A 23198-nucleotide genomic window follows, 5' to 3' on the forward strand; every position below is an offset into this window, starting at 1 on the left:
GCATTGTACCCTACATAAAAGCCATCATCACAATTATTTTCTGGGTGATTTTTTTCTCAGTTGGACAGCAAGATATTTATGAGCAATTTAGAACAGACGGAAATGGTTTGTGTCAACTTGAGCTAGCTAACTACACTACATGCAGTGATGCCAATTTAGCAATATTGTTGCTAGATTAAGCAACTTTTCAGACTACCCTGGCAACTTTTTTCGAACAGCACCTAGCAACAAATTTCATTACTTTTAAAAATGTATTTTGAACTTTTAGCAACTTTTGAAAAGTGACTCAAACGCTAAAATGCACGCATATTCCCTCTAAATGACACAAAAATGATTTTCTCTGTCACACACTCAGTCACAACACATGTGCCTAGCTGCAAAAGTGCATTGTGAGTGACATCAGCAGCAGGCGCTCAGCTCGTGCACGGGCAGCAGTAGGCCAGCAGCAATTTCAGCAAATTGCAAGTCATTGTTGGCTGACTGCAGCATCAGTAGTATGCGTTCAATGAAACGAACCCAATGAATATAGTTGGTCACAAATGTTTGATCTTGAACAGAACTTACAACATCAATCAACATGTCTCAATCAAAATTGTACAGCCAGAAGTACAGAAAAGAGTGGGAGTCTGTACCTGAATTTAAAGGGTGGCTGAAGCCAGTAATTGAGTATGATTGTCGGGCATACTGTGCGTACTGCAAATCAGATATGCTTGCAAAAATATATGACATCAAAAAACATTGTGCTACAGCAAAGTATATAAATAAATCAAAACTGTACAACGCCGCAACGCAGTCTACATTGCCACAGTTGGTTAAGAAAGTGGATAACTGCAAAAGCGCAGAAGCTACTATGGCAATGGCCTTTGCGGAGCATTGTTCACTGCTAGCATGAGACCATTTAGGTGTGGCTTGCAAAGCTGCCTTTTCAGATTCTGTGGCAACAACAACTTCCAAATGTACCGCACCAAGTGCACAGAAATGGTTAGGGGAGTACTGGCTCCTTATTTTCTCAAAAGTGTAACATCAGATGTGGGGGATGAGAAGTTCAGTCCACTGATGTCAGTGTCTCGAAATACCTGGGTGTGGTGATTCGGTATTTCAGTGCTAAAAGAAGAACCTTTGTGTCCACATTTCTCGGGTAAGTTGAATTGGAGGGGGGGATGCCAGATCAATAGCAAAGGAGGTAGTTGAGTTTCTTGAGAAGTGTAACCTTAAAAAAGAGAATCTTCAGGGTATTGGCACTGATAATGCGTCCGTGATGACTGGGGTGCACAACGGGGTGCACAGGATTTTAAAGGAAGAATGTGCATTGACCAATTTGGTACTCATCGACTGTGTGTGCCATTCTTTACGATTGTCTGTCAGTGCAGCATCCAAAGAAACCATTCCTAGGAGTGTTGAGTACTTAATAATCAGGGAAACCTACAACTGGTTTTCGATTTCGACAAAACGGCGCGAGGCATACAAAGCAGTGTATGCCACCATTAATTGTGGCCAAAAACCACTGCAGATCACCAAAGTTTGTACCACATGTTGGCTATCAATTGAGCCTGCAGTAACTCATATATTGAGAAAGTGGGAAGAACTGAAACTCCACTTTGAGTTGACCAAGGCCAGTGAGCATTGCTACATGGCGGATGTGCGCCACGCCATGTACATGGACAAGACCAACTATGTCTACCTGACATTCTTTAAATCAATCCTGTCTGACGTACAAGTTGCAGTGAAGTCATTTAAGGGAGAGCAAACAGATCCTGTCAAGCTTTTGGAGAAGCTGGTATACCTCTTAACATCAATTTGCAGCAGGGCAGTCAACCATATGGCAAACATTGATGTCCTGAAAGATGCCATTGATGGACATCTCAGTCCATCACCATACTTTGGGTACCTTTTAGAGAGCACGGTGTACCATCTCAGTCTTGCGCCAGAGGACAAAAAGGTCATTCGGAGACAGTGCATCAACTACATTGTTTCTTTAAGCAAGGAGCTGCAAGCAAGGCTCCCAGACAACCTTGAAGCCTTGCGAAACATGGCCTTGTTCAGTGTTAAGGAAACGCTAAAGCACAATTAAAGGCATCACTGAAATTATTAATGTAGCTGAGCTACTGGGGTACCAGCCCCAAACAGTTGATAAAATAGTTTCCCAATGGAGAAACATCCATTTGTTTAGGTGGAACTCAACTGAAAATACAGTCAAGTTTTGGAGTGAAGTGAATAACTACACTGACTTCTCCGGGTCAAATCCATTTGAAGAACTGTGCAAAGCTGCACTCGCTGCCCTCTCCTTGCCACACTCAAATGCGGAGTTTGAACGGCTGTTCAGCCAAATGAGTGTGGTCAAGTCAAAGTTAAGAAATAGAATGTCACTGCACACTCTCAACTCCATATTCCTTGTGCGGTACGGACTGAAGCTGTATGGTGATACCTGTTACCAGCATAAACTACCAAGTGAAGTTCTGCAGCAGTTTGGCACCACAGCAGCATACAGCTTTAAGGCCACTCCATCCTCGTCTGCTGGTTCCAGCTCTGTGACAATGCAGTTGGACAGTGAAAATTAAGAGGATTTCCTTGCCAATCTATGATTTATCATATTTACAGTACGTATGCAAGGAGTGGACTTTCTGGAACTGGCGGAGACACACAGCTGATGGTGGCAGTGTGCACTGCAGTGTGAGCGAGAACAGTGGCAATATCTGGAGTAAACCATTGAGCAGCTAGCCAGCCAACCAGCACAACAACCTGGAGAGAGCTGGAGAGAGATGCCTAAGTGCACACATCATTATTGGAGTTAAGTTGCTTGTTCAATAAGATAGCATATATACCTTGTTATTAGCTTGTACCTACAATTGTTGATCAGTTAGGTAGCATGTTAAAGCCATAGTCAATCAATCAATAATATAATAATTATTTTAGCAAAAAAATTTATTTTTAATTTACAATCCGTGGAAGCTATGAGAATAGGAAGATTCAAATCTTTTGTGAAGCATCACAGCACAGTTGAAAAATATATGGCAAATAAAAATCCGAAATGGATGATGTTGGAAGATAGATGGGAAAGGTTGAGTGGAGCTGAAGGGTGGGACTAATAACAAGATAAACAATGTAGGGCATACGGGATCTGTGAAATGTGTATAGGTGCGGAGCTATTGTGAAATAGCACAGTTACAAGTGGAAATCAAACTGGATGGACAACAGAAATAGAGGAAGGACTAAGAACAAACAAGAGAGAACTATTATAAAGTCTGTAAAATGTGTATAAGATGTATAAATTGAAGGTAAAAACAGAAATGTTTATCAGTTTACTCCAATTGGGGGATCGGTGGTAGAGTTTGCGGGGAATAATAATAAAGGTATACTCTTTAAAAAAATTATGTATGTCTATGTAGGTATGTGTATGTATATGTGTGTATATGTATGCATACGTGAATGGATATATATATTTACCCAAAAAAATATGGGGGATTGGAAATGATGCAGACAATTACATTGGAAGCAACATTCTTTCCGCAATATTAAGCTGATCCACCCCCCCATAAAAAAAAAAAAAAAAAAAAAAAAAGGTAGCATGTTAAAACCTGTTTGGGATAGGGGGCAGCATTTTCATTGAAATGCGTGCCCAGATTAAACTGCCTGCTACTCTGTCCCAGATGCTAATATATGCATATTATTAGTAGTATTTGATGAAAAACACTCTGCAGTTTCTAAAACTATTTGAATGATGTCTGTGAGTATAACAGAACTCATATGGCAGGCGAAAACCTGAGAAAAATTCAACCAGGAAGTGGGAAATCTGAGGTTTGTAGTTTTTCAAAGCTTGGCCTACCGAATACACAGTGTCTATGAGGTTAAGTTGCACTTCCTAAGGCTTCCACTAGATGTCAACCGTCTTTAGAAACTTGTTTCAGGCTTCTGCTATAAAGGAGGGGGGAATGGGAGCTGAATGAGTCATGGGTCTGGCAGAGTGTCTCAGGCTCGTGACGTGCACTCCCGACAGAGTTAGCTCTCGTTCCAGTGCTTTGCTACAGACAATGGAATTCTCCGGTTGGAACACTATTGATGATTTATGTTAAAAACATCCTTAAGATTGATTCCATACATCGTTTGATATGTTTCTACGACCTGTAACGGAACTTTGAGTTTTTGTCTGGACGTCGTGGTCATGAAGATGGATTACTGGGCTGAACACGCTAACAACTAGTGGCTATTTGGACATAAATGATGGACTTTATAGAACTTTATGGAACAAATCAATAATTTATTGTTGAACTGGGATTCCTGGGAGTGCATTCTGATGAAGATCATCAAAGGTAAGTGAATATTTATAATGTTATTTCTAACTTCTGTTGACTCCAACATGGCGGATATTTATTTGGCTGGATTGGGCTCCGAGCGCCGTATTCAGATTATGCTTTTTCCATAAAGTTTTTTGAAATCTGACACAGCGGTTGCATTAAGGAGAAGTCTATCTTTAATTCTGTGAATAACACTTGTATCTTTTATCAATGTTTATTATGAGTATTTCTGGGATTTCTGTGGCTATCTACAAAAACACTGAATGTTTTGGAATCAAAACATTACTGCACGTAACGCGCCAATGTAAACTGACATTTTTTGATATAAATATGCACATTATCGAACAAAACATACATGTATTGTGTAACATGATGTCCTATGAGTGTCATCTGATGAAGATCATCAAAGGTTAGTGATTCATTTTATCTATATTTCAGCTTTTTGTGACCCCTAACTTTGTCTGGAAAAATGTCTGTGTGTTTTTTTGACTTGGCTCTGAACTAATATAATCATATGTTGTGCTTTCGCTGCCTTTTTAAAATTGGACACGGTGGGTAGACTCAGAAGATGTTAATCTTTCATTTGCTGTATTGGACTTGTTAATGTGTGAAAGTTACGTATTTCTAAAAAGTATTTTTGAATTTCCCGCGCTGCCTTTTCAGCGGAATGTTGTCGAGGGGTTCCGCTAGCGGAATGCCTGCGCTATAAAGGTTAACTAACTACCAATACACTGCTTAAAACTATAATTGTTCAGAATGTGTAGGTTTACTAGTTAAAAACAAAATAAATAAAATGTAATTGTTCAATAATGTGTAATTGTTCAAAAATTCAATGTGTTGTGTTTAAAAATATAAATATCTGATCATATGAAATGTATTGTGTTTATATTACTTTTACAAATAAAAATATGTGATACTAAACAAACAAATCTAAACGAACAAATGTCAAATCAGATTTTTGCCGAGATGGCCAGTCAATTTGAGTAACATTATTGTGTATTCTACGTAATGACGCAGTTTTACGTTATTACGTAATGATGTCATCATGCAATGACATCACAACATCATTTAACAACTTTTAGCAACAAATCGACTTGCCTCTAGAAACTTCCCCTGAAAATTAATTGGCAACACGGGAAGATAAACCTTGCTGTCTGTCTCTCCGACATTTGCAACATTGTTTCAATATTCAAATCTCCAGCTGTCCCGTAGTAATGAACGTGTTCGGAGTCGGGATGAGACAGACAGGCAGGCAGTGTTTCTCAGCCAGTCTAAATCATGAATCAGCTGGCATCATTTTCTTGGATATACAGTATACAAAGAATTGTCAATTGAAAAAAGTTCAAATGAAACCAAGTGCAGCTAGTTTGTAGTCTTTCCAGCTTTTAGTTTGATGTGGTTGTATTAGCTGTGTTGTTGACTAACATTTGTGAACTGATGAGTGAGCACATTTTCTATGTGAGGCAAATTTGCGGCACATCAGCTCATCGTTATGGATGTATCCAAATAAATACGAACGACCGACCAGTCGGCTTGGGTAGCAACCTTACATTTGTGACTATATCTCGTGGAAGGATTAGATAGTATGAATAAATTAATCAAAATAATGTTTTTAATGAAAATATGTTAATCATTATTTAAATATGTTGGTAACCCCTTCTCTAAAAGTTATAATTCCCTCGAAACCGGTGTTTGCTCGACTTCGTCTTGGGCCTAATAAAACCCGTGCCAATATATCTTCCAAACATCGGCTTCTCTGGCATTATCACTTACAGTAAGTAGCCCACATCGGAATGGCCATCTCTCGGCACTAGTAGTAAAAAATAAATACAAAATTAAACCAAAAATTGTCGGGGATAGCTATCGACTTTTTGTCATATTTAGCCCAAATGGATTCAATGTGCTGTAGCCACACAAGAAAGCAGTCCCAGTACCTATGACACCCCCAGATATTGTCAATTGTTCAGTAATTGACATGGTGTCATCACTATGTAAATGTCCTGGACCATAGGCTAATATAATTATGACAAGTCCAATACTCAGCAATAATAGTAATATTGCTCCTTGTACCCAAACATTAGGGGGTGTCCTCATCATTGTCTTATGCTGAGGGCAACATCATAGCCATAGGCTACGCTGCGTGATTGTGCATGGATTGCATAGCTGAATAATGAGCTAGTTATGTGGTTCCATCTGTCAGCTTGTCCCCTTGTGTGTTGGGTTTGATGTGCTTCCTTGGCATTGGAAATTGTGTGTGTTGTGTTCTGGAGTGTCAAGATTCGTTTTACCGGTGGATGAAGCAGCATCTCAGGTTTATCTTGTGTAGCTGGGATCTCACCTCACTGTAGGTCTCTCTGTTTTATCAGTTCGGCACTGAGATCTGGGTAGATGCTGATCCCCTTCCCTGCATCAGCGGCATTGGACCCAGCTTCTCCTGCCCGAACTGCCCGTAGAAATGATTGCTCCTGAAGGAAGTTGGTTTGCGCGCTTCCTCGCCAGTTTCAAATCCTGTGATTCGCACATTGAAATGATGTTTGAGTGATTCCGTTTCCGCTTGATCATCCCTTCCTACTTAGCTCGCGCTGTTTCCAGGTCATGGAGTCACACCTCTGTCACATTGGCTGTCTTCTCCAGTCTTTACACTTCAGTTGAATAGGTATCCACTTTAGCAGTGAGCACCGCCGATGATTCATTTACTGGTTTTAATTGTAAGTCATAGGCAGAGGTAATGTCCTCACAAACAATCTATTGTACAATCTCTTATGTATTAGCAGCCAGCTCTCTCTGTTGTCTGGTGTTGAATGACGCCATGTTCAGTTGATTTGTGGACATACACATTCTAGCTGCTGGAGCCTAATAGACCTGCTAGTTATTTCTTGTCACACAATTAATTTCCCACACCTTAATATGAGGTATGGTGTTAACAAGTTTTAGGAAATAAGCCTGTGAATTCATAGTCATTTGCAAAAGAACGACACAAAAAAGGCCATGCATTTCAATGCATGCCAGTAGAACCAGAGCCTATCATCTTCTGAGACAAGTTTTGGCTGCTGATCATTTTAGAAAAACGTTGTGTGCTTGCATTATGTCAAACACTACCCGTAAATGGGAAGCAACAAATAATGGGTGTGACACAATGGCAACCCAGGGAGTCCTAAAAACAACTTATTCATAACAAGCTAGGATGACTCACCTGATTAGCTACAGTTTACTCAGGCCATTAGAAACCGTAGTTAACATTTGTGTGAACATATGCTTGGTATGTAAACACATCTGTTCTGTTGTTATTTAATGTACAGAATGCGGATTGTGTTTTCCTCCAGCTGTTGACAGGGTTTAAAAGCACTAACAGATATATCAGAGCTTTATGAATCTTCTCCTCCACTCTCCTCTCTTCTGTCTTCCCTTCCTATCTCCTACACCAGGGTTTTCCAAACTCGGTCCTCGGGACCCCAAGGGGGGCACAGTTGGTTTTTTACCCTATCACTACACAGCTGATTTCAAATAATCAACTAATCATCAAGCTTTGATAATTTGAATCAGCTGTGTAGTGTTGGGGGAAAACGTGCCTCCCTTGGGGTCCCGAGGACCGAGTTTGGGAAACGCTGTCCTACACACAAAAACATAATGGTTCTAAAAAGTACCGGATAGAGGTTCTTTGGGTTGTAACCATAGCAGAACCCTTTTTTGAAGGTTCTATAAAGAACAACACTCATAACATTCTAAATGGAACCTGTGTGGTGCTATAAAGAACCATTTAAAAAAGGTTCTATATAGCACCAAAAAAGTGTTCCACTATGGTTACAACCCAAAGAACCCCTATCTGGTACTATTTAGAACCATTATGTTTTTGTGTTTTAATTTACAAACTCAATCAAGCGAGCTACCTCTGGAACAGCAGGTGTCCCTGAGGAGAAAATTGAGAACCACTGATTGATTTCGTCCAACGTTCTCAATTGACACAAGGCCATGCGTGAGTCACTCACAAGAAGCCGTTACTGGCCATGGTCATACATAATATGTAATGGCATAACACGAAATTAGATAAACTGGTATGACACTATCACTTACGGTTTTCTGTGAGCAAACCCAACTAGCTCTCACAGTCTCAGGTCAGAATTAGACATTCATCCATGTCTCTCAAACTTCAAATTAAGTAGTGCTTAATTACTTCTCTGTATCGTTCAAATGTGAAGGTTGGACATTAACTCCGAATGGTTAAGGTTTGCAATAGGCTTAAAACAAATATATATATAAAAAAAAATATATATATATCGCTGGATTTAAACATGCAACCAGTGGCAGATTCTTATGCCCGTCCACCGTTCCCGTCCACGACGTCTACTTGAAGGTAACAGCACTCACTGTTGCCGCTAGTGGCTAGCTACCACGTCATCTCCCAACGTCCTCAGACATGGATGGACATTGAATACTGACTTGTATCACGGGTTACCTGCCTGAGCAAACCATGCCCCAAAATATTCAAATGAGCCGCCTCCCCTACATTTTAATTATCACTAAAAGAGCAAAGAACCGTTTTGTAAACTGTAAAGAAGCATGGATGAGCTGAAAGGGTTCTTAGAGTCATTATGGTTCCCAGTGGTGATGTTGGCATGTACATCTTGGTGGGGCAAAAAAGAAAAAAAGTTTAATTCGTTCCAGCAAAGCCACTACACAACACTAAACAATACATTAATTGCACTATAACGATGACAAACGGTGCCTAAAAACTGCCAGAGCTTTCTTTTCAGAACCATGGAGTGAATCCTTACCACATGTACACCTGGCTATCAGCGGAGCCTTGTCTGGTTGCGAAACAATTCATTCAGCCTCATTTACTGCCTTGAAAAAAAAAATATAGCAGGTATGGTTGACTTGCTTAAACGAATATGGTTTCTACTGACAATTGAGATATACAAACTATGGCATAAGGAAACAGTGAGAGGATAAGAGGCAATCCGTAATTTCGATTAAGACATTAATGTAACAAATATAACTATTTGTTCAGCACTTTTAAAATGTACAGTGACAGAATTCAGAACATGGGCCGTTATTACAGTATTATCTCTGTACACCAAGTCAGAACTGTGGGATAAATAAAGGGGGGATATAAGCAGACAGTGAAAGCTCTTAGAATATTAAATTATGACATTTCTCTAAAACAGGCTATAGGCTACATGTGCACAACCAAGTCAGAACAGAACAGTAGGCCAAGTTATGAGGGTAAATAATACCTAATTATTAGGGTGAGGCACATGGGCTATTAACAGCTTACTACACAACCTTAACTTAGAACATTACCAACCCCATGCTCTGTATTTTCTGTTGGCAGCCCAACACCACAGAAAGCACTGAGCTAGGCTGAAACACCTGCATTTTGAAGCTGCCTTACTCAAGAAGGCCCAAAAATATGTTTGCATGTGGCTTTGTGTATTCCTTTCCCCCCCAACATGTTTTTTTTCTTCCCTTTTTTTCATTTTTTTTCACTCCATATACAACATTTTACAAACGAATAACAACTTACAGACATACAAAAAAAATGACTACAGCTAATCTGCCCACGCCCGCATGGTAACTTCCCCATCCTTAGTGCCTGCATTATTGTTTGCCAGTTGGCCTTAAATTGTACCAATTTGTTTTTCTCGGTCGCCCTTGCTTTTCAAAATTTAAATACATAATTCAATTTTTCCATTGGGCATACATGGCGGATTGATTGATAGTATATGTTTTTTCACTACACACCCATGTCTCGAAATATGCAGACAGATGGATTAAAAGTAAGTTTATGTCACGTTTCTGACCTTATTTGCCTTTGTTTTACTTTGTTTAGTTGGTCAGGACGTGAGCTGGGTGGGTAGTCTATGTTATGTGTTTCTATGTTGGGTTGAATGTGTTGCCTGATATGGTTCTCAATTAGAGGCAGGTGTTTGACGTTTCCTCTGATTGAGAACCATATTAAGGTAGGCTGTTCTCACTGTTTGTTTGTGGATGATTGTTCCTGTGTCTGTGTCACCACACGGGACTGTTTCGTTTGTTCGTTCGTTTGGCTAGTCTTACCTGTTCGTGCGTTCTTCGTGTTTATGTAAGTTCTCAAGTTCAGGTCTGTCTACGTCGTTTTGTTGTTTTGTAATTTTCCAAGTGTTTTTCGTGTTCGTCCTGTCTTCAATAAATATCAATTATGTCTGCATACAACGCTGCGTTTTGGTCCAACCCTTACTCCTCCTCCTCATCCGAGGAGGAGGCATTAGACGGCCGTTACAGTTTACATAAAAATGAATAGCTCCGCACACAACTTCTGGTCTTTATAGCGTTCCCAGAAAGCATGGATTATTGAGTCATTATTGGTTTTACACTTAAGACATGACTCTGCCGTTGTGCTGTAAAATTTGTACATTTTGTCTCATTTTATGAATTCTCTACATTATTTTATAGTTGATTAAACAGAAAAAAATGTTTTACTCTAATTGTGTTTGTTATGCTGCAACTTTCCCTCCATCTTGTGCCAACATCAGTTCTTTTTAAGTCTTGGTTCCAATAGTTTATATTTTTTTCTAAGAGATTTTCAATTGGATAGGCTCTCTGCAAGGTATCATATGGACATTCTTTTCTGACTAAAATAAGATTCCCTCAAGGTTGCTCTGATGTCCAAAATATTTTCAATCGAAATTTTGTGATATGTAATTCGGAAAGTATTCCCTTGACTTTCTCCTCTTTCTCTACATTACAGCCTTACTCTAAAATTGATTAAATTGTTTTTTTCTCTCATCAATCTACAAACAATACCCTATAATGACAAAGCAAAAACTGCTTTTAAGAAATGTTTGCAAATGTATAAAAAAACAAAAAACTGAAATATCACATTTACCTAACTATTCAGACCCTTTACTCAGTACTTTGTTGAAACACCTTTGCCAGCGTTTACAGCCTCGAGTCTCCTTGGGAATGACGCTACAAGTTTGGCACACCTGTATTTGGGGAGTTTCTCCCATTGTTCTCTGTTAGGTTGGATGGGGAGTGTCACTGCATAGGTATTTGGCGGTGTGCTTAGGGTCATTGTCCAGTTGGAAGGTGAACCATCACGCCAGTCTGAAAGCTCTGGAGCAGGTTTATCAAGGACCTCTCTGTACTTTGCTCCATTCACCTTTCCCTCGATCTTGACTAGTCTCTCAGTCACTGCCTCTGAAAACCATCCCCACAGCAGGATGCTGCCACCACCATGATTCACTGTAGGGATTGTGCCAGGTTTCCTCCAGACGTGATGCTTGGCATTCAGGCCAAAGAGTTCAATCTTGGTTTCATCAGACCAGAGAATCTTGTTTCTCATTGTCTGAAAGTCCTTTAGGTGCCTTTTGGCAAACTCCAAGCTGGCTGTCATGTGCCTTTTACTGAGGAATGGCTTCCGTCTGGTCACTCTACAATAAAGGCCTGATTGGTGGAGTCCTGCGAAAGATGGTTGTCCTTCTGGAAGGTTCTCCCATCTCCACAGAAGAACTCTGGAGCTCTGTCAGAGTGACCATCGGATTATTGGTCACCTCCCTGACCAAGGACCATCTCCCCGATTGGTCAGACTCTAGGAAGAGTCTTGGTGGTTCCAAACTTCTTCCATTTATGATGGAGGCCACTGTGTTCTTGGGGACCTTCAATGCTGCAGAAATGTTTTGGTACCCTTCCACAGATGAATACTTTTTGCTCTGACGTGCACTGTCAACAGTGGGACCTTATGTAGACAGGTGTATGCCTTTACAAATCAGGTCCAATCAATTGAATTTATGACAGGTGGACTCCAATGAAGTTGTAGAAACATCTCAAGGATGATCAATGGGAACAGGATGCACCTGAGCTCAAGGTATTTTTGTTTTTTATTTTTAATAAATTTGCAGCAATCTAAAAAATATATGTTTTTGCTTTGTCATTATGGGGTATTGTGTGTAGATTGATGAGGAAAACATTTTATTCAATCAATTTTAGAATAAGGCTGTAACAAAATGTCGATAAAGTCAAGGGGTCTGAACATTTTCTGAATGCACTGTATTTGAACCGATGTACATTGTTCAGTCCAAAATTACTTTTTAAATCTATGATGGAAATACATGTATTTCCTGACACCAAGTCATTTATGGTTTCTATGCCTTTAGTTTTCCATGTGGGCCAACGTATCGGTGAATTCTGAAAAGTTATCCAAGGATAGTTCCATAAGGTTGTGTTTTTAGGGAATGATATTGGTTCTTGTAGAATACGTTTCATTTTCTTCCATATTGTTATACTATAAAGTTGTTCATGTTCTTAGCGTTATCCTTTGAAAATAGACACGTGAAAAGATTCTGCAGATTTTCAAGATGTAAGCATTGTTCCTCATTAGTGTATTTAACTATATGTCACAAGCAAAAGCCCTGGGTGGGGAGTTGATACAATTCCAAGTCTGGAAGGTTTAAAGCACCTCAGACTTAGGAAGATGTAAAACTTTCCTTTTGAATCTATGAATTTTACTTGCCCATATAAAGTCTGTTATAACTGAGTATACTTTTTTAAAGAATGTCTTCGGTGGGGTAATTGGTAATTCCTCTTCACCTCCTTGTCTTCTCCATTCCTCTCCTCCCTCTATGTGTTTAGGGAGCCAGTATATTTCTGAAAATACTAGAGTATAATACAGACCCCCCCCCCTCCCCACACACACACACACACACAAAGCTGGGATGCTTATATAAACACAGCATTTTAATTTTTCTTTATGGGCAAAACAGGAAGCCACAGTGACAGATGTATTACATCTGATAACAGTCACCTAGAAGCTCCCTCTCTAGCTCTCTCTCTCTCTGTCTGTGCCCTTGAGCTCTGTGTGCCACCAGTCATGCTGAGGGGTAGAGTGTGTATGCCATTGTGTGTGTGTGTGTGTGTGTGTGTGTGTGCGTTTGTGCATTGTCATATGTGTGTTCATGTGTTTGTGGGTTTGTGTTGGCAGCAAATGTCCAGAGAGGAAGGGAGAACAAAGAGAGAAACTCCTTAATGAGGCCTACTACCGCAACCACTAAACTAGGCCAGCTACCCGTGCCCAGAAAGAGAGAGAGTTTGTGTGTGTGTGTGTGTGTGTGTGTGTGTGTGTGTGTGTGTGTGTGTGTGTGTGTGTGTGTGTGTGTGTGTGTGTGTGTGTGTGTGTGTGTGTGTGTGTGTGTGTGTGTGTGTGTGTGTGTGTGTGTGTGTGTGTGTGAGGAGCCACCGTGAACACACACACAATACACACCAACACAAAGGGAGCATTGAGTTCAGAGCCAGCAGATGCACTCCAGGCAACCCCCTCCCTCCTCCTGCGTAGTCCAGGTAACTCACCGGTTTCTGTCAGGCCCTGGTGTATACTCCAGTAGTTCTGCAGACACTGAAGTTCTTTCTTCATGCCTCTCTTACAGCGACAGTTGTAGAGTGACGAGTCCTGTAGGACCTCTATGGCACCCTGGCACTCCCTGCTAGCCAGCATGGTCTGGCGATCTTGCGCCCCGCCTGACAGGCACTGACGCATAATCCTGTAGCTGGAGCTGCACTGGCTGTCCCCGTTACACAGCTCTAATGCCCGCACGCACTCCAGGGACTCCCTCCATCCATGTCCACACACACACACCACACACACACACCCTGCAGCAGAGAGAGAGGAGGAATAATGATTAGTCATAATGTTAATAATAGTTAACCCTGACACTAACACCCCCTACCCACACAGCATCTGGGGGGAAAGATCATAATTATAGTCAAGACTCACTAGCCAACTTGGCTAACAAAAACAAGTAAAATTGACAAACAAACCTCACTGTTCAAATCTTTGAAGCGACCACATATAGAAGAGCAGGATAGGTGGTCTCCTCCCGAGCATCTTATTGCACCACCAACGATTGACCCTGAAGCCACCAACGACTGACCCCGAAGCGACCAGTGACTGACCTAGAAGCCGAAGCCACCAATGGCTGACCTCGAAGCCAAAGCCACTAAGACTGCCCCCGAAGCCACCAATGGCTGACCCCGAAGCCAAAGCCACTAAGACTGCCCCCGAAGCCACCAATGACTGACCCCGAAGCTGAAGCCACCAACGACTAACCCCCGAAACCACCAATGACTGACCCCGAAGCTGAAGCCACCAACAACTGACTGCGAAGCCGAACCCATCAACGACTGACCCCGAAGCCACCAAAGACAGACCCCGAAGCCACCAACGACTGACCCCGAAGACGAAGGAACTGAAACCACTTCACTTGTGGTTTCAGTTCCATTCGGCCACAGCCCTTGCCCCGGCTTCATCAGAACCTGCAGACTTGTCGGCAATACACGAGCCTGCTTCTCAGCACAAACTGTGAGCTTTCCCTGCAACACTGACGATTATGGGCAAGGATAGAAACATTTCAATGGATGAAATATATAATATATCAAGAGATGCTTTGTATAGCCAGAAATTCAGCCTTTTTCCTGATGTGGATATGGAGGATTGGTTCATTAAGATTGGTTTTAAAGATTTGAAGCATATCAGACAGTTTTGTGTTAACCTCTACAGGATCGGTGGGTCCCCCGCGATACGGTTGAGCTAACGTAGGCTAATGTGATTAGCATGAGGTTGTAAGTAACAAGAACATTTCCCAGGACATAGATATATCTGATATTGGCAGAAAGCTTAAATTCTTGTTAATCTAACTGCAATTTACAGTAGCTATTACAGTGAAAGAATACCATGCTATTGTTTGAGGAGAGTGCACAGTTATGAACTTGAAAATGTAGTAATAAACCAATTAAGCACATTTGGGCAGTCTTGGCACAAAATGTTGAAAAGAAACGCAATGGTTCATTGGATAGGTCCAAAACTTTGCACATACACTGCTGTCACCTAGTGGCCAAAATCTAAACTGTACCTGGGCTGGAATAATACATTATGGCCTTTCTCTTGCATTTTGAAGATGATGGTACAATAAAAATAAAAATAAATAAAAATGTTTTTTCTTTGTATTATCTTTTATCAGATTTAATGTGTTATATCCTCCTACATTAACTTCAAAGTGGTTTTTTTCAAATGGTTTCAAGAATATGCATATCCTTGCATTCGGACCTGAGCTACAGGCAGTTAGATTTGGGTATGTCATTTTAGGCAAAAATTGGAAAAAAAGGGACGGATCCTCAAGAGGTGAAGCCAGCAAAGCATACATTGCTGCAGTGGCCAGAGCCACAGCCTTCAAAGAATGGCATCGGTCAAGATGTGGAAATATTCTTAAGCAGGTCAACAGAGGCATGTGCAGCATCCTTCATTGAAAGGAGTCGAGCACACATCAAAGTTGTAATAGATATTGTGCTTTTATGTGCCAAGCAGTACATGCTATTGCGTGGGCACCACGAAAACCAGGAGGCTCTTAATTAACTTGCAGCTATGATCCCGAGATTAAAAAACCGACTGGAGCAACAACCCAAGAATGGAACTCTGATGAGCCCTGATAGGGCAGCATCACTTCTACATTGCAAGACACTCATCGAGGTGCTTGATACCTGTCCCAAATACATTTTCCCCAACATGAACAGTCTTCTTCGAGACATAATCACTCTGCCACTGTAGAATGTCTATTCTCCACTGCCAATCGGAGCAAAACGTGCAACAGGGCACCCATGCTCACAGGGCGCTTGAACAATTTGCCACTGCTCTCTTTTGAAGGAGAACTGACTGAGTCTTTGGCTTATGATGATATCATTTCAAAGTTCAACACCAAGCCCTGTCATCTTCTGCTGTGTCTGACAATGATGGCAGTTCTATGTTTTTTTTTTTTCCTGGTTCTTTCAGTGACCTTCAGTATGTTGCACTGGTTTACTGTGCTGTACATTGTAGCCTACTATCACTCCCTTTGTTTGGTGTAAGAGAGTGTATGCCTAATCTAATGCAACAAAAATCTGCTCTGATTGGCCTTTATTTTTCTATTCTGGTCATTTGAAATACATATTTTTTTGCACCATAAGGTTTCTTAAGACCTGCCTAAACAAAATCATACATTTCTTTGTGATGGTGTATTAAATGGATTTATTACGGATTTATTGCGCATTGAGGAAATGATGTCACTGTGCTTCTGTGCCTACATGCACCATGACACTGCCAATTGAATTTGTTCAGTTAGCAAACAAGACAGCTCATAGTCCATTGCCTTAATCACAGTCAACACTCCTTTATTTTATACCTGTGGAACACTGATTCTAAAATCAACGTGTATGTGCATTATGAACCTGAGACTCTCTTCTGTTAGATGGTCTGTCTAATTCAAGAGGTCTGGACTGCATGGAACTTTATGCGAAGAATTTGCATTTTGGTATATAACAAAAAAGCATGGCTCTGTTCGCTGCCTCAAATACACATGCTGAACATCAGTATCTTCACTCATAATTTGACAATGAATATAGGCTATTAATAATATTGTCACGAATCAGACTATTAGTTCCCCCACCACCCCAATTAGTTCAGCCGATATCCTGGATGGGACCCAGTTAAACTGAGAGGCCTGCCGAGCCAATTCTGAACTGTGCAAACAACATTTCTGCAGGCCCACCCACCAACGAATTTCTGGCTATGCTACTGGTGTGTGTGTATATGTGGTAGCAGAATAGAGCTGGCTACATGCTGTTTACAAGGGAGTTCTCTGAACGTGTCAAATACTGTCTGGGGAAATAACCTCTCCTCTATCCTCCACCTCTTCCATCCTTCTCGCCAATCATCCTCTTGTCTCCTCTCCTTTCTCCTCTCCTATCCATTCCCTCCTGTTCTCTCTATCCCAATCTCTCTCTCTCTCATATCCCTCTCTCTCATCTCTCACCCCTCCCCTTTCTCTCTTCTTTCCTGTTTTAGATCACCTCAAAACATGACAAAAATGTAAATAATGTAAATATAGGAAAACAGCGTAAACTTCTGGATTTGTGAGTAATGGGTTCTAGATGAATCTATAAAAAAACTAATTGCGATTACACAGTGTGCCTGACTGGAAAAACATGCAGGTTGCACGTGAAAGGCAAAAATGTGACACACCACAGGCTAGTGCCACTACCGTGAACAGATTTCAGCACCAAGGACAGTTCTGCCGCGCGAGCCCATGCAGTCGCCAGACACAGAGGCAACCAGATTCACATGCACACACACTTTAGCAAGCAGCTGAGACGGAGGGAACGTGCCCCATGCGCTGTCCCTTTGACCGTCAGCTCCTACCAGACAGGAGAGCTTGAACGTCTCTCCATATTTTACCATCTAAAGAACTATGTTTGATATATATTACACTGAATCACCATTAGATGCTTACTACATCAGGTCACATAATTATCAAATAATAGGCTATACATTCTACTTTTATCAACATCCCTTTAGATCACAAACCTTCCCTTGCAGCAGCAAGGCACCAGGTGCACACAAAAAAAGTAAGGTTCTAAATAGTACCAGATAGGGGTTCTTTGTCTTGTAACCATGGTGGAACCCTTTTTTGAAGGTTCTATAAAGAACCATGGTCATACGTTCTAAATGATTTAGTCAATCGTTTTCAATTGACACAAGGCAATACGCGAGTCTTTCACAAGATACTGTCACTGGTCATAGTCATATATAAAAGTTAATAATACTCTTATTCATGTGTGGTTTTCCGTCAGACTAGACACTTTGTTGCGCATTGCTGCCTTTCACAGTTCGGAAAGTGCATTGCACATATGGTCTCAAAAAAAATGGAAAATGGAAAATAAACAACATTTCACCACCAATGTAAATATAGGACATTTCACCACCAATACTCTTCATATATAATTACCACTATCAGCAACACACCCCACCACCCCCTTCCACTACTTTGGCCCTAACAGATCCTACACCAGGCCATCGGCCTGGGAGGCTGGAACCCCTTCTCTCAAAACCCCCTGCAGTTCTTCTACACTAAAATCTCTGACACCCCAAAACACCTCTGCTGCTTCCACCAATTAAATCTTCTGGGGTTTACATTCCATCTGTGCGGTACAATTAATGGCCATTATAGCTGAGGGTGCTGCAGCTCCTGCTAATTAATCAGAATAAAAATAAAGAAACAAAAAAAAGATTACAAAAATTCACGAAGGTAGTGCATTGGCCCTTTACTACAGACACCGGGGACTCCAGTTATCACTCCTTTCAGCGGCGCTCTACTCCGAAGAGCAAAGGACACAACCCTCATTCTGAAACACATAGTGCCCTCTCATTCTGACCAGCAGACGCACAAAAAGTTAACTTCTTGACAAAACCCCAAATCCTTCTTCACCCAGCTTATACCACAAACAGATCTGCCAAAAGGAATGGATCCACTATCTTCACAAGACGTACTCCCACTGGGCCAGAGTCATACTGGGCATTTACCTCATCATTGCATTGAGGCTCGGAAGCCTTCACCTCACATCTGTCAGGTAAAATTTCAGAGAGTTCACTACCCGCCGTCTGCTCTGGGTTTTCAGGAGAGTAACATGTAATTACGTCTCCTGTTTGACTCAAAGGAGAAAGTTCTCTACTTGTATTTCGGTCTGAACATCGTGCTCTTCTTTCTGCCTTATGTCATCTCACTGTACACCATCTTACAAAATAGACTGGCATAACACAACTCTAAAGATACATTGGAATGACACCATCACTCACGGTTGCACAAAAAGAGCAGTGACAAAGCCACGCCCCAAAATATGCTAATTAGCCACCTCCCCTATATTTTAATTATCACTGAAAGAGCAAAGCACCTTTCCTGAACAATAAAAAACTGTTGAAGATCATTGAGTATTTATGGTTACACATAAAACCACCACGCTTCCCAAAGAATCCTAATTGTTTAGTGGGTGGAGGCATGAGTTCTTGGTATGTCCTTAACTGAATGTTTGGTCGTTGAGTGGGTGCCCTCTTACCTGTGTGTGCGTGTGTGTGCGTCTGCGTGCGTGCGTGTGTGTGCGTCTGCATGCGTGTGTGTGCCCTCTTACCTGTGTGTGTGTGTGTGTGTGTGTGTGTGTACTCACCCAGCAGAAACAGCACGCTGAAAACGTTCAACAGAATCATTGCAGGTTCCAGTGCAGTAATCCCAAAGTCACGAGGCGGAATGCGGACTTTCCGGGTCAGCCGTTAACGGCTAAATAAATTGGTAAATCGTTAAAACAGAGAAACATCTCTAACACTGCTCCTCACCGGTTAATAATCCAAAAACCACAGCCGTGCAGGACGAAACCAAAAACAAACACACGCAGGTCCTCATTTGAAACCACACACACAGGCTACACAGACACACATACTCTGACAGGGTGTTTTCATGTGAAACGGACCGTTAATGTTAACATCCTCTCTGGAAGGAGCAATTGTTGAAAATCATCCAAAGTTTCCCAGGTAATAACGTTCGTCCATGCGAGACAGAGGCCAACAAACTGCTTGACTGACTGAATGTCCGGTGTCCGCTAAAAGGTTTGAGTGTGCGCGTTCCTCTCTGACTTCGATTAGAGGATTCCGTTAAAACGCTCTATCCTTGACCAGAAGCCACACGCAGTCAAACTTTCCTCTGTGAGTGTGTGATGGAGGATGGTATGTGCGCTTGAGTGAGCGAAAGAGAAAGAGAATGAGAGAGAGGGTGGGGGGGGGAGTGGACGGAAGGAGAGAAGGACGTCAGACAGCAGTATGCTATTTCTAACTCTGTTGTTCTTCCCGTCTCACAGAGGCAGCTGATGGCTTTTTAGTCCAGATGTCATTAAATAATTAAACTTCCGAGACCGGGAGTGTGTAGCCTATGTGATGGTAGCCTACACAAGCCTCCCCGGGAGACACTCAACCTGTAATAGATCTAGGAGAGTTCTAATTCACAACAGGAGCCTCAAGTCTGCCTGCAGGAGAAAAGCAGCTCCTGTTCTCTCTCTCTCTCTCCTCCCCTCTCTCCCTCTCTCTCTCTCTCTCTCTCTCCGTCTCTCCCCTCCCTCCCTCTCTCCTCCTGTCTCTCCTCTCTCTCTCTCTCTCTCTCTCTCTCTTCCCCCCCCCCCCCCCCCCCCCCCCCACCCCACTCACATGCATGAATGTATGGGCTCTGCATGTCACTATGAATGCAATGAGAGTAGCCGTCCTTCACACAACACACACTCACTCAAACACTCTTAGGCCTCTATACACACGTACACTTATTCTATAGTGAACCGAGACGGTGCATGACCTGGGGTGGAGGGCATTAATCAAACCGAGCGAGGGTAATCGACGCACACTCACAAACACAGGGTTGGGGAGTAACTGATTTCATAATGTTGTAAGAATGAGAGTTCCAAACCTCTCTGCCAATAACAGATAGTTTTCAATTTTACCCTCCCCACTCAGACCACTCCCCAACCAGTACTTGCTTTTGCTAAAAAGCTGTTTATTTTTCTTTTTTATCATTTTGATTGAAAACAATCACAGTAAGATACTTAATTGTTACCGTGAAATGATTTGAAATTGAGATAAAAACAGTTGCATTGGGCCTTTAAGTTTGTTCCACCTGAGCCAGTCTGACAACACGTCAGAGCAGCCTGATAACTAAAAATAGACTTAATATGTGGACGTTTGAAAAGGTTCTGAGCATGTCGATGTATGCCTTGGTGCTCACCAAAAACAAGAAAAACAATTGCCCAGCCCTGGGTAAAACTCACAATGCTAAGAGCTGAAACGCTCTGCGGTTTGCAGAACGTTCCCCAAACCATAGCCCTAATCTTGATCTCTCTGAATGAATGTGTAAAAAATAGACGTTCATCCATAATTAGTCTTATTGTCTTTTTGTCTTCTTCTAATGCGTTTTAAGGGGAAAATAATCAGAAAGTAACTGAAAGTAATCAGATTATGTAACTGAGTTTGGATGATCCAAAAGTTATGGTACTGATTACAATTTTTGACAGGTAACTAGTAACGGATTAAATTTAGAATGTAACCTACCTAACCCTGCTTACACACACACACACACACACACACACACACACACACACACACACACACACACACACACACACACACACACACACACACACACACACACACACACACACACACACACACACACACACACACACACACTGATGCTAATATACATCCAATAGTATTACTGCTTTCTGTGCTGCAGGGTGAAACTCACACAACATTAAGATGGGTCAACAGTGATCCCCAACTGCACACACACACACACACACACACACACACACACACACACACACACACACACACACACACACACACACACACACACACACACACACACACACACACACACACACACACACACACACATACACACATACACACACTGAATTGTATCCGGCACAGTTTCCCCACACAAACTACTTTAAATCATTCCCAATATCTCCTCTCATCACTCTCTTTCCTCACTAACCTCCTATCACTCCCCTTGCTCGCTCTATTTCTCTTTTTCATTATCTCTCCCTTTCTTCTCTAGTTCTCCTTCTTCCATCTTTCTCTCTCCTCTGTCTCTCCACTCATCCCTCATCACTCTCCTCTCTCTCTCTCTCTCTCTCTCTCTCTCTCTCTCTCTCTCTCTCTCTCTCTCTCCATATCTCTCTCCCCCAGCCCCTATCTCTGCATCTCTATCGCTCTCCCTCTTCCCTCTCTTCCTCCTCCCTCTCTCCTCCCCCTCTCTTTCCCAGTGGAAAACAGTGGGGTCAGTCCCAATGAGCCGGACCTTTAATTTAATTAACCAAGCAGAAAGACTAATGAATAATTAAAGCTGGTTAATGAGCTGAAGTTAAAGGATACATCAGTGGTAATGATGGAGTGATGTTGGGCATGGTTAGAAGAGACGGAATGCCCTGGGGCTGTTTCAGATCAAGGGTAAGGGATGGTACCTGGGATCTGAAAACTAGGCTAGAGTGTTTCGGCTGCCAGTTAATTGTGCACAATGTATCTCCCCATTCAGGATTTTAACCAGCAACTTTCTGGAGGAGAGGAGATTGTTTTACACATTGGGTGATACAACTTTCTCTCTCTATGACAGTCCCATTATAATAGCAGAATGATAGCTGTCTCCTTCTCACTGTGTTCTAGTCTTCAAGATCTTTTCTCTCCATTCAGCAAAGGATGCTGCAGGACTTATATAAATACATTCAGCACGTACACCACATGACCAAAAGTATGTGGACACCTGCTTGTCGAACATCGCATTCCAAAATCACATGCATTCATATGGAGTTGTTTTCCCCTTTGCTGCTATAACAGCCTCTACTCTTCCGGGAAGGTTTTCCACTAGATGTTGGAACATTGCTGCAGGGACTTGCTTCCATTCAGCCACAAGAGCATTAGTGAGGTCCGGCACTAATGTTGGGCGATTAGGCCTGGCACGCAATCAGCATTCCAATTCATCCCAAAGGTGTTTGATGGGGTTGAGGTCAGGGCTCTGTGCAGGCCAGTCAAGTTCTTCCACACTGATCTCGACATACCATTTCAGTATGGACCTCACTTTGTGCACGGGGGCATTGGCATGCTGAAACAGGAAAGGGCCTTCCCCAAACTGTTGCCACAAAGTTGGAAGCACAGAATCATCTAGAATGTAATTGTATGTTGTGGCGTTAAGATTTCCCTTCACTGGAACTAAGGGGCCTAGCCCGAACCATGACAAACAGCCACAGACCATTATTCCTCCTCCACCAAACTTTACAGTTGGTACTATGCATTGGGGCAGGTAGCATTTTCCTGGCAAGTGTGATTCATCACTTCAGAGAATGCGTTTAGACTGCTTCAGAGTCCAATGGTGGCAAGCTTTACACCACTTCAGCCGATGCTTGACATTGCGCGTAGTGATCTCAGGCTTGTGTGTGGCAGTTTGGAAGTCAGTAGTGAGTGTTGCAACCGAGGACAGATGATTTGTATGCACTTCTGCACTCGGCAGTCCAGTTCTGTGAGCTTGTGTGGCTTAC

At 42.0% G+C, this 23198-nt stretch overlaps 1 protein-coding gene across 3 annotated transcripts in view; it reads right to left on the bottom strand.

Annotated features, from left to right (window-relative positions):
• Nucleotides 1-20158, bottom strand: part of LOC129863796 (GDNF family receptor alpha-2-like) — an 82293-nt gene extending 62135 nt beyond the window's left edge. The window contains exons 1-3 of one of the 3 annotated variants that reach the window (XM_055936052.1): nt 19593-20157; nt 19293-19402; nt 13617-13916 (exon numbers count right to left, since the gene is read on the bottom strand). In XM_055936052.1, the coding sequence (XP_055792027.1) occupies nt 13617-13916; nt 19293-19332 (340 nt within the window). In that variant the 5' untranslated portion in view covers nt 19333-19402; nt 19593-20157. Of the gene's footprint in view, nt 1-13616; nt 13917-18654; nt 18895-19292 lie in introns of those variants that run through there. The other 2 variants (XM_055936053.1, XM_055936054.1) reach the window with 2 other exon arrangements.
• Between the last annotated feature and the right edge of the window lie 3040 nt (nt 20159-23198).

The sequence above is a fragment of the Salvelinus fontinalis genome, chromosome 10 (genome assembly GCF_029448725.1).
Source record: "Salvelinus fontinalis isolate EN_2023a chromosome 10, ASM2944872v1, whole genome shotgun sequence".
NCBI classification, from domain to species: Eukaryota; Metazoa; Chordata; class Actinopteri; order Salmoniformes; family Salmonidae; genus Salvelinus; species Salvelinus fontinalis.